Genomic DNA, 12,738 nt, shown 5'->3' on the forward strand with positions numbered 1-12,738 from the left:
TACACCAACTAAATATCTGCTGTATTCAACCTATAATCGCTACGTGTAATAGAAGACCTGCACGATGCAGCATGCACAATGTCGACTGATCGTTGACTTTGAACATGCTGAAAGAGAAACGATGCAGATAGCAAAGATCTACTGCTGTTGCTCCATGTAATAGGAGTGGCGGCAGCAGAACGCAGCTAACCCCTATAGGCTCCCCGCGGGCCCCCAGCTTGCTTTCAACACATGTAATAGCGCCGACAGCAAGCGGGGAACGAGGAGCAAGCGCGCGCTGACCTGACAGGACAGTGCTCGCTTGCTCTAGCTCATCACCTTGTGGGGCTTTAGAAAAAAAAAATTGTTCCTTTATAAGTCTGACTCTTTTTTTTCTAACTCAGAAGGGTTACAGCAGTGGAAGGGTTACAGCACTGTCCTCTGCCGGCTTGTTCTCCCGATCGGTATGGATCCAAACACTCAAACCCGGACCGATGAAAACTTTTGACATGCGTAGTGACAGTGGCACTTTAAGTCAGATGATAACATTTTGTATCCTATCAAAGACTTTAAAGGGAACCTGTCACTGAAGAGATTCTGAATAATTTGTACTTTATTCATTTTAAGTTTTGTGCATTCTAGGCTTAGGAGTCCAGTGGGTGGTCCAAGTAAATGACTGACAGCCTTCGCTGTATGACTATGCATATAGAGAAAGTTATGTCACTGATTAGGACCACCCACTGGACTCCTTACCCGAGGATGGGCAAAGGTTTACATTAATAAATGACTATTGGTGTTGAATATGCCCCTCTGCTATTTCTTGTAGTCCTTTTCACCCTCAGGCATAAGCCACAGATGCCCTAATGTGCCACTCTAGAGATCATTCCAACAGAGTTGCCAATTATTGATCACCGTTTACTCTCTGGCATGGAAGTAAGATTTTGGTTACCAGAATCCTGTGACATTGTTGCGTAGACCATAGATTAGAATTACTTACTTAAAACTGGGTTTGTACTATCTGAGTTTCTCCATATGGGCTAGGGTGGGCTCACATATGGAAAATTTAGCTTACAGTTTCAAACTAGATGTTTTTCAGCTTTACCTCCCCACATATTCTAATAAATACTAGCAAGTCAAAACATACTGATCATTTTCTATGAAAATCAGTCTTGGCGTGAGATCCACATCAAGCATTTAAAGTGTACCTGTCATTATAACTTTCAATATCTAAATCAACAAAAGATATGATATATGGAAAGTTTGCAATTTACATTCATAATTAAAAAAAAAAACTTAACACATGAAGTCTGGCCAGTACAGAGTGTCACTGCTTAATGTGTTTGTCAATCATAGGACTGCCTTCTCTGTGAGCGCTCAGATGGCCTGCGAAACACTGGACTTCCTGTGTTTAGACTCTTTGAAAAAAGAAAAAAAAAGTCTAAAAACACAGGAAGTGCCGTGTACTCCATGATAACTATAAAAAAAACAAAAAGGAAACCGCAAACTTGTTTTATATCACATCTACTGTTGATTTAGTCTGTGAAAGTTATAACGACAGTGACACTCTAATGACTGTAGCTGACAGTAGTACTGCACTGTAATAATTTACAGAAGAATAGAATCCTACTGGTATGATAATAACAATAGCGGCTGCTTCATTATAGACTACAGCACAAAGCATTATCTGCCTTTGTTTAAACACATTACAAAGAGGAGCACATGGAGTAACTCTGTTGTAGAGATTATCTCATCACACTGTAGAACGTGCTTGAATGTATATATGGCATTTGATCCCGTGTCTACTCGTGAAATCCAGAACATCGAGAGATCTGGGAAGAGGAAAAGCTGAAGCTGAATGCCTTACACCAGTCTGCCAACCTGTCAACTTCACTCACACAATGTTAGTATTTAACTTGATGAATGGGAAGTCTGCATAATGGAAAATGGTACGGCTGATGAAACAATTATATTTTTTTCCTTGTTAAAGGGCATAAACTGTGTAAATGAGAAGTTTCTGTTTTAAGTAACTCAATGTTCAAAGATCTGCCATTACGGATATGTTAAGTGTTGCCATCTTTACTCACGGAGACCAACACTTACGACTTCTGCATGATCAAACATAAAGAATATTCATCATCTCATCATCGCAGGGGATCTTAATGCAATGGAATAGCTTTTTCTCAATGAAGCAACAGATTATACAATGGGTTGTACAGTAAACTGGCTCAGACGATAACTCAGTTCCTCCAATGGCAAGCATGGACTTGGCTTGGGAATGGGTCATGCTATTCCAGTGCCTTGATAAGATTAATCTTTCATTGTATATAAAATCAAAGATCAAATACACACAGTATGATCTTATGGATTCCATGAGGAAGACCATTGTTCCTTATTCACATAGGCTTATGATATCTGTGTACTTGGGTCAATAATTTTATATACTAAAAACAAAGATGGATGATTACTCTTTGCAACTTTCTTTGTAAAGCTGAGCATAAACATGAGACAAAAGTGGTTGAATTAGTCATTATCCTAAGGAAAGAGTAAGAGGAGACCCCTAGTCCCACCTAAATCTGTGGGTTAAGCTGATTTATGTCTGATGTATATAGCAATCTTAAGGGAAACGTGCCATCAGTACATTCGCTTTAAGTTTTGCACAGATAGAACGGTGTAGGAAAGCCGATGCCGTAGGCCTTTTTTTTTTTTTTTTTTTAACTGCGTCCCAGTTCCTGCCTACGGCGTTGTTCTATTCCCAGGCGCCAGCCTGGGGTGAAGCACTGGAGGCGGGCCGGCCCACCCCCAATGGGAGGAAACCCGCTCCCTTCTTTTAAGTGCATTGATTCTAAAGGAGCCGTGTCAAAGAGGGGCGTAGGGTTTCCTCCCACTGGGGGCAGGCCGGCCCACCTCCAGTGCTTCACCCCAGCCGGGAATAAAATGGCACTGCTCTATTCATATGCAAAACTGAGCACATCTCTTGATGATTTTCTCCCTAAAAACCACGTTTAGGGCTCAAAGTTTCAAATTGCCATAATTTGTGAAGAAAAAGTGTGGACCAGACTAATTCTCTTTAACAACTCAATATCTTCTTCTATTCAGAGTTACAACACCTACAAAGAGCCAAATAAAGTCCAATGAAATTTTAAGAAACTGGATGTGTATAAACATTTACCTTATATAACTACTGAAGAAAATTTCTTGCCATTTTCCAGGATACTTTTTACCTCCCTGTACTTTGCAGGTTATTTTCATGTAAATTTCAAGAAACTTTCCATTTTATAAGAAAATTGCATATGTCTATGAAATGGGATATGTATTGGCCGATGGCCACTGTTCCCCTTTTGCCATAGAAATAAATGACTTGTCAATTAATGTCATGCCGTCAGACTGAACAGCGGCCGTTGTTTACAGTCTCTTCACACAATGTATGGCTGTTCCCACGGCCGTACATTGAACTGATTTCGATGGCAATTTGGATTGTAGGCACACCGCCATTTTTTGACAGGGTAAACAACTGACATTGTTTATACAGTGTGTGAACATAGCCTAAATAGTCCTACTTTTTTGCCTTGTCAATATTTTGTGCCTTATCCATTATATTTTGGGTAAACATATGGTAAGATTCGGGCAAACTTTGCCTACAACTGGCAGTAAATAGGTCAAAGCAATTGAAGAAATAGTGATGACATCAGCTCCCATTGACTGAATCAGTGATTCTATGGAGGATAGCTGCAATCTGATTTCTTAGCCTCTAGATGTAGACTTCTGGCTAACTGAACCACTTCACTTATTCAGAAATCTTTAAGTAACCACATTACTTTAAGTGCAATAATAAAAAATTATTTCTTATATTTCAAACAGAAAAACACTGATTCTAATCAATTTTCTTGAGAAAGGAGATAGGAAGTCTTCTCCATTTACCTGGCCAAGGTGAAGCTCTTCTTCATGCAATAGCTGCTGCTTTGCCTTTTCAGTCTGATTTAATCGATCCTCCTGATCACTGCATTTTTCCCACAATTCCCGAGACTCGCTTTGGAGAGATTTAACTCTTTGCTGGAGTCTTGAAACTTCTGCCTCTTGAAGACTTAACTAAAAAAAAATAATTAAATGGTTAATAAAAATAAGTGTCTTTTTTTTCACCTGTGAAATGTAAGTTGGCAACCAAATGGTAAATCTTTATAAAATCATGTAACTGGACATCAAATTGCTGCACTTAGAAGAAAGTTGGCCAATGATGGATGTAATTTAAGGGGTGTTTTGGGAAGGTGAAAAGGTGCCAAAAAAAGTTCTTGTACTTTATGCGGCAGTATGGGCAGCAGAAGTTCTTTTATCTGGCCAACCGATTGCTCTATGCTGCTACCTCTGGCTGTGTCAGGTAATTAATTTCCTGCTTTTCAGCGAATGGCAGGTCCTTTGGCTTCATTTCTATTGGAGGAGCTGAGGGTTAAAGGAAGTAGGCAACAATGACTGGGATCCAACTCTTCAACTCTCTGATCCCCATACTAAACTTGTGGTCTTTTAAAGGTACATTAAAAGGGGTATTCCACTCGAATACCCCTTTTTTCATGTGTTCCTGCTCATGGTGAGACTAACAATTCCTTCCATACTTGTTGTTATTTATTCAGTCTCCTTCTCCCAGTTCTGAGCTGCTGCTTTCTGCTGAAAACACAAAAATCTGTGAGTGAGCTTTTCTCTCCTCCCCCCTCCCTTCTGAGACAGACAGCTGATGTAAATATGTTCCTGGCAAGCTTCATCACCAACTTTGTAGCTCGCCTAATGCTAGGCGAGTTAATCTGAGGTTAAGTTTCTGTTGAACTCACTGTAATACTCCCGGCATTACAAAGTTGCAGATTGGGACTTGTTTACATCAGACATCTCAGAAGGGAGGGAGGGATGGAGAGAAAAGCTCACACATAGGGGGAGATTTATCAAGCATGGTGTAAAGTGTAACTGGCTCAGTTGCCCCTAGCAACCAATCCGATTCCGCCTTTCATTTTCCAAAGAGTCTCTAAGAAATGAAAGGTGGAATCTGATTGCTAGGGGCAACTGAGCCAGTTACACCATGTTTGATAAATCTCCCCCATAGTTTTTATGTCTTCAGCAGAAAGCAGGGGCTCATAACGTAGAGAAGGAGACAGAATAGATAACAAAAAGTCTGAAATTAATTTTTTGTCTTACCATGGGCAGCAAGATATGAAAAGTTATGTTTAGGGTAGCTTCACACGTACCGGGTCCACAGCGGATTCATGTAGTGTAAAGGTCTATGGGGTTACATATCCGCATTAAAATTTTCATTCCACTGCGGATATGTAAGCCGGCCCCTTTAAACCCCTGCTGTCCGCAGCCCCTGACCCGGAGCATACATTAACTGCTCAGTGCCACGGCTGTGTGTGAGGGGAGGCAGGAGGCTCACACACAGCCACGGTGCCGAGCAGGTAATGTATGCTCCAGGCCGGGGCTGTGGGCGGTTAAAGGAGCTGGGTCACATACTGACAGCGGAATGAAAATTCCACTGCGGGTATGTGACCCATTAAACTATACAGTACCAGGATCCGCAGCGGATTTCGTTGCAAATTCGCAGCGTGTAATCCACTGCAGATTCCGTATGTGTGAAGCTACCCTTAAGCAGAAAACCTGTTTAACCTGACCTTACTGGCCAATAGTCAGCACTGCATTTGAGAACTACAGAAAAGGGAACTTATAATTGCAAATATTTCTAATGTGACCCTGTATGCACTACATATAGCAAAGTTAGAGAATAGACACCCACAGTTATGTATCGACTGGTAGGTAATGACACTGTAGAAACAGAAAAAAAAAAAATAAGTTCTCTTTTGATAAGAACATTTCCTTAGTTCATTCACAGCATGCAAGAATTCAACATTTAAAATGGAAAATAAAAAGCTGCTAAACATGCAATCCTCTAAATCGTGCTTTTGTCCACTCAAAACCCTGCATACCATGGTAAATGTTATCTGAGGTATTCCTTACCTGGTACGAGAAATTCAGGGTTATATGGCTACAAAATACACAAAAAAATACAGATTGTATAATTTTCATTAATTTAATAGAAGATTTTCAATAATAAGCAGTGCCGTCCCATTGTGACAGCACATATTCATCATTGAGATTGTTACTATGCAACAAGGTCAGAGCTTGCCTCTCACTGAATTAAACCAAGTGACTTGTGTATACCCCCCAACTTCCATCTTTGAATGTAAAATTGTTTATTGTTGTGCATTGCGTGACGGTAACTCAGAGGTCAACGATGACAGAAAAAGCCTTCTACGAATTATTAAACCTTTAATTCCAACGTCTTGAGGAGTGTACTACATGTAACCGTGCCATACACAGAGGAAGTGGTAGGAAAGAAGCTGAGCACTTCCATCTTACCAACAGCTATGGAAACTGAAGAATGATCTGTGAACAGACGTTTCAGTCTAAACTCTCAAAGTACTTACTTCTTCTTGAGTGCCAAAATATTTCTCCTGTGATGTTTTCAAGTCTGTTTTAAGTTGTAATATGATTTGATCTCTGTTATTAACCTGAAAAAAGAAGGGGGGGGGGGAGGATATATCAAAATTAAATACAGATGGACAATGAGCGAGAGTTAAGACACCGGAATGAATAAGTAACTTCATTCAAAACTAACTTGAGCAAGACAAGGCATTGTGCTCTCAACCTTTTTGTGTCACTTCTTTTCCTTGCTGGTTCCTTTCAACGAACGATTCCTTAGATATTCTACACAAAGGCCAATACCAAGTTATACATCTACAGACAAACCCTTACACAAAGTGCCGCTAGAACTAGACCTGTCCGGTTTAACCCCTTCACGTAGCGACATAATGGACTCTTTCAGGGTCATGAAACAAAAAACACAAACGTTAGGCTAAACTTGTCCATACACATGGCCCCAAGAGAGGGCAATTCCATAGAAGCAATCAGACATGTTTGATTTGTGTGTCAGTGTTGTCAGTATTTGTAAGCCAAAATAAAGAAGTGGGTACAAAGAAAGGAAACACAGGTGTAAATCTTCCCAATACATTTTTCTCTGAAGGTACAATTTCTGATTCTGGCTTTTAAATACTGAGCTAAATACTGCCATGTGAAACCAGCCTAAGGCTATGTTCCCACACAGCGTTTTTGCTCAGTATTTTTGCAACCAAAACCAGGTGTGGATTGAAAACACAAAACGGCTATGTTCATACACTATTGAAATGTAGTGGATGGCCGCCATTTAATGACAAATAATTGCTGTTATTTTAAAACAACCGCCGTTACCTGCCATTATATGGCGGCCATCCACTCAATTTCAACAGTGTGTGAACATAGCCTTTCTGTGTTTTCAATCCACTCCTGGTTTTGGTGGCAAAATACTGATCAAAAATACGGTGCAGGAACATAGCCTAACGCTACATTCATATTTTTCGTCTTTGGGGCTGTCCATAGCCGTGGACCTTTAACTACAGAAAGGAAGGGTTTTTACCTTGGTCCACTGTAATCTTAGAATTGAGATGGGGATCCTAGAGATGGAAGCCTCAAAATCCATAACATTATGAGGCTATGTTCAGACCTCGTAAGAGATCGGCCGTTCCATGACCTGGCCGGGTCACGGAATGGCTGGTCTCATTAAAGATCATTCCGGCCTGTTCCGGCCTTTTGCATGGTGTTTATTACTCCCCTAGACAATGGGGTAGAATGGGTATTTCGGAAAAAGCTCAATGCCCCAAGTGTAACTTTGAAGATGCTGATATTTTTCATTTGTTTTGGTCCTGTCAAAGTGTTGGGGAGTACTGGAAGGAAGTTTGTGACATACTTGATGACAGACTTAAGTATAAGATTCCCAGGGATCCGCTCACTTTAATTTTGGGGGACTCCAGTAAAATTACGAAATATGAGCGGCTTACCATAAGGGTGTTGTTTTACGCTCGGTTGGTTATCCTTAGAAATTGGATAGCGGTAACTCCTCCCTCTGTTCAAGAATAGATTAACACGGTTAATAAAATCATGTCGTATGAACGAGCTTGGTATTCAAGGAAAAGAAACGGCCTTCATAAGTACCAGTGTTTTGGGGGAAAATGGGCTTGGGAGTGAAAATCCCTTTTCTCCTTTTTTTTTTTTTTTTTTTCCTTCAGTCCAGTGGGGGGGGGGGGGGGTTGGGGTGTTTTTTGGTTATGGGCAAGGATTATTGGATATGTTGTATGTTTGTGTCATCTAATTTTGTAAAATGGATTCTGTATATCTGTCATAATCTTGGAAAAATTTTCATAAATAAAGTATAAAATAAAAAAAAAGATCATTCCAGCCTGTACTGCAATACCGCCAAGATGATCTTTAGTGCCACAGAGTTCTGATGTAGGCGCATTAGAACTTCCCACTGCACACTATGGAGCGTGCTGCTGGAGCAGTTCCCTCCATTGTGTGCACTGACAGGGTTTTCTGCAGCCGCTATTCAATGAATAGTGGTCGCAGAAAACTGACATGTTAGTTGTTTGTGGTGTCGCTAGAGATTCCATAGACGGCAAGGTAACGTATATTTTCGTAATAATCACTGCCGTTGTTGCAATCGGCAACAAAGGCCGTACTTGTACGAAAATATACATTGTGTGAACATGGCCTGAGATGGGAATAACATTTTTGACACAAAGCAAAAGTTCTTCTGATGAAGGTCAAGCAGGGGGAGGAACAGGGCATGGAAAACCTCTTTAAGGAAGGATTAAGATATTCATTGTAAGGACAAGTTTTAAAGTGAATCTGTCAGCTGCAATTCATGTTCCAAAGTGCTGACACAGTTAAATAGCTGTTAGGTCAAGGAGACACATTGTACTCTTCAAATATTCATATGTGCTACCACAACAAAGAAATATACTTTCCTGAGCCACTATTGCTGCCAGCTGGAAAGGAAAGCCTCCTCTCCTATCCCAACTTGGGGTTCAGCTTCAGATCACTATCAATGAAGCAGGGATAGGGATGGGAGGGAAGCCATTAGGCTTTTCAGCTTGCAGCAATTCAGGGACTCAGGACACCTTTCTCTTTGTTCTGGCTCAGATGGATATTTTAAAAGGTACCATGTGTCTCCTTGACATGACAGCTACCTAACAGTGTCAGCAGTTTGACACATTAGTTGCAGCTGACAGATTCCCTATAAGGGTAAGTCCGCATGAGATGGAATCCCTGCAAATCTTATGTGCACCGGTAAAAATCAGCAGCAGAAAACATCCTGGCAGCTACATAAATCTCATTCACACGCTGCAGAAATTTTCCACACAGATATTGATTGCCAGGGCAGATTATAAAGTGTTACAGTATCCCCCCCCCCCCCCCCCCCAACTGCTGGTACCATCCATTTGATGACAGTAAGTCCTTTCTGGACATGTCCTTGGTTGGGGTAAAACATGATCTTTTAATCTGCAGCAGCCAGAGTCAATGAGGCATGGCCTAGAGCAGTGATGGCTAACCTTGACACTCCAGCTGTTGCAAAACTACAATTTCCATCATGCCTGAACAACCAAAGATATGGCTTTGTCTTCCCAGACCTGATGGGAGTTGTAGTTTTGCAACAGCTGGAATGTCAAAGTTAGCCATCACTGGGATAGAGCATCCGTGCCCTAGGCCTGCAACGCCTCTCCTTTCTTCCTCCCCACCCTCCTTGTCAATAGGAAAACCCCCAGGATTTCTCCTATTCATCGCTTTTCTAAACAGTGCCACGCCTCATTGACTCAGCTGCTGCAGATTAAAAGATAATTTTTTACCCTAACCAGGGTAACAGGAACATTTCAAAAGGCACGAAAGGGAAAACTTTACTCTCCATAAAAAGATGGTACCAGTGGTTTGGATGGTGGGTGGGTTGGTGGATACAGTATCGCTTAAAAATTTCAGCCCTTTACAAATGTAGCAAGGGATAAACCCTGGCAAATCTGCATGCAACAAATGCAAGCGGATTCCCTTCAAATAAATCCAACGCTTGTAGACTTACCCTAAGAATGTTTGCCAACTGGCACCCTCCATTTTTAACGTTTCAAATACCCATCAGGTTTCCTTTCCCCAGCCAAACCCTGCACTAAACACTGCAAACTCTCGTCAGACACCGAGAACGGATCATGAAAGAAAAATGAGTCGCATTACTTTTTAAAAGTAATGACGCAAAGGTTGTTGCTATTTGGGAAGAACACAGGTTACAAATGACATGCCTTGTTACATTCTACAAACTTGTAATTGACAAGAGGCGCCGGAGGAGGAAGGGGGCTCCATTTATTGTAACACACGTACAGACACACACCTCCTGTTGTGCCGTTTTATGTCTCTCTGTGACAACTGCCAGCTTCAGCTCCAGTCTCTTCCTTTCTTCACTCATCTTGGAAATGTCCTGGGACTGCTGCATGATTTGCTCTGTCAGCTGAATATTTTCTTCCTTAAGTTTATGTAGAAGTTTGTCCCGGTGGAGCAACTGGATGTAAAACAGATAAACGCAAGGTTCATTTCAAATATTGCTGTCCCATCTTCACATTATGTTCCCTAAAGTGGAGCCTAATCCTCTGAAGGAATTGCATCTAATTTGAGCAAAAAGCTGCTTGTCTCTTGAATATTTACAACGTGCAAGTACTATAGACTCCTGCAGACTTGAAAAGCAATGGCATTTTTGACAGCTGTTTGCTTGGGTCAGAGATGTAAGCAGCTAGTACAAAGGAAATACTTGATATTTATTTCAATAGTTTCATAATCATACGGAGCTGTCTGCATGGTGTTCTGTGCAGGTTCTTTTAATGCTTCCCGTTCGGCTGTCCTTTGTCTTTGACTAAATCTCTAGGTCTTACTTATATAGTATAACTCATTGAAGGCAAACGACTTGGATTCATAGTAATAACATTCCTAATAATTCAGAATATTACCATTATTCCACAATGAAGCGACAATATAATGAAGGCTTGCTAGGATTTTCATATGACATATGTATTTTAGGCCACACTGGGGGAGATTTATCAAACATGGTGTAAAGTGAAACTGGCTCAGTTGCCCCTAGCAACCAATCAGATTCCACCTTTTACTCCTCAGACTCTTTAGAAAATGGAAGGTGGAACCTGATTGGTTGCTAGGGGCAACTGAGACAGTTTCTCTTTACACCATGCTTGATAAATCTCCCCCACTGTATTTGTTTAATACTATAACGGCCTTTATTTTCAATCTTCAATGATTTCCAATGAAGTCTATGGAAACAACAGCCGCTAGTTCACACAATGCATAGAATAACAGACGTTCTTTGTAGGGGCCATCAAATTAATGGTCAGGACACTTATTGGTGGACGTTATTTAGCTAACAATGGCCGTTATTTTTAGTTGATTTTATTTTGGCTGTCCTTTCTCTGTCTCTCCAATAAAATTCAATGCAAGTTTAATGGTGCATTGAATGGCTGCCAAAGTATATTTGCATATCAAATAATGGCTGTTGAAAATTGTAGTGTGAACATAGCCTTGGTAAAGATTGTAAGACTCATAATTCTAGAGTTCCCTTTTAGACAACTAAAAAATCATGCCGCTCTGCAGTTTCTTGCGAAATAAATTGACAACTGGGCGTTACCAGTTGGGGTGTGTTCTTTCTGATTCAGATATTGTCTAGAACTCTAGACAGAGCAGGGATACGCCCAGTTGACAAGGGAAATTTGCTCAAAAATATTTTGAAGAAACAGGGGAATTATAAAGCTGTTTCAGGATAAATTTTCATGAGGAATACAAGGATTCATTATAAACAACTATGTTAAAGGAGTTATCCGGTTGGGGAAAACTTTTACATACATCGGTGCAAGTATATAGAAAATAATAAAGAGCTTTTGCTTTTCTCAATGCTCCCCTGATGTCCATCTAGGGGTCTCTGGGATCCCCGGTGATTTTTCCACCTTCACTTCTGAGACTCCTCTTGGTGGTGACAGCTTGCTTAGCCAATCACTGACTGAGACGGGACATTGCCTAGGTCAGTGACTGGCTGTCCGCCTCGGAAGTGGACCCGGAGATCCTTAGAAGGACAACGTGGAAGCACAGTGAGGTAAGCATAAGCTACTTGTTATTATTTTCTATATACTTGCAACAATATATAAAACGTTTTCCCTAATAGATGCACAGGTTCCTGCATCTATTAAAAACAGTGGGTAGTCTGTGTAATGCATGTGTGTCTTCCAGAACAATGTTTTCTAGATGTTCCCAACTCTTAAAATAGATAAGTATCCTGAATAGGCAATCCTTCTAAAATTCGTCAACAGGATATATTATGAGACTGATGCGCAAACACTGTAAAAGGGTGTCCTTTCGGCACTCTCTACTGAACCATATAAAAATGTATACAGACAAATTGTAGCAAACCAAGAAGCTGGCACCACTCCCACAGTCTAATCACATATTGCCAGTGAGCAGATACGTGGAGATATTAGTCTGTTCAATCTATGTTCTAAGCAATAAACATATCCGCGTGAGACAAAGATAATGGCACTCGCCACTTCAGCTGTTCAACTTCCTTTAATTCATGTAAAACATTACATGCAGGAAGGAGAGAAGTGAGACAGCAGACACATCCCTGGTCTCACGCAGACATAAAAAATGTATACTGCATGCATAATTATTTATACAATTGTATACACTAGGCCAAACCTTTGGTGGGAGCATACCAAGCATACTGTGCCTTTATCCAAGTCGAATTAGACATTTCATCACGATTCACCATCCCATATGCTGTCAAAACTACTGAACTAAACAGCATATCATGGACACCATGAC

The 12,738-nt window shown here is 40.8% G+C and overlaps 1 protein-coding gene across 4 annotated transcripts in view; it reads right to left on the reverse strand.

Moving 5' to 3' along the window:
- Positions 1-12,738, reverse strand: part of LOC138783143 (polyamine-modulated factor 1-binding protein 1-like) — a 279,398-nt gene that overhangs the window by 230,994 nt on the left and 35,666 nt on the right. For all 4 annotated transcript variants that reach the window (XM_069957440.1, XM_069957441.1, XM_069957443.1 and 1 more), the window contains exons 4-6: positions 10,256-10,423; positions 6,438-6,521; positions 3,898-4,065 (exon numbers count right to left, since the gene is read on the reverse strand). In XM_069957440.1, the coding sequence (XP_069813541.1) occupies positions 3,898-4,065; positions 6,438-6,521; positions 10,256-10,423 (420 nt within the window). The remainder of the gene's footprint in view (positions 1-3,897; positions 4,066-6,437; positions 6,522-10,255; positions 10,424-12,738) is intronic.

This window comes from Dendropsophus ebraccatus, chromosome 2 (assembly GCF_027789765.1).
Source record: "Dendropsophus ebraccatus isolate aDenEbr1 chromosome 2, aDenEbr1.pat, whole genome shotgun sequence".
Classification (NCBI taxonomy): Eukaryota; Metazoa; Chordata; class Amphibia; order Anura; family Hylidae; genus Dendropsophus; species Dendropsophus ebraccatus.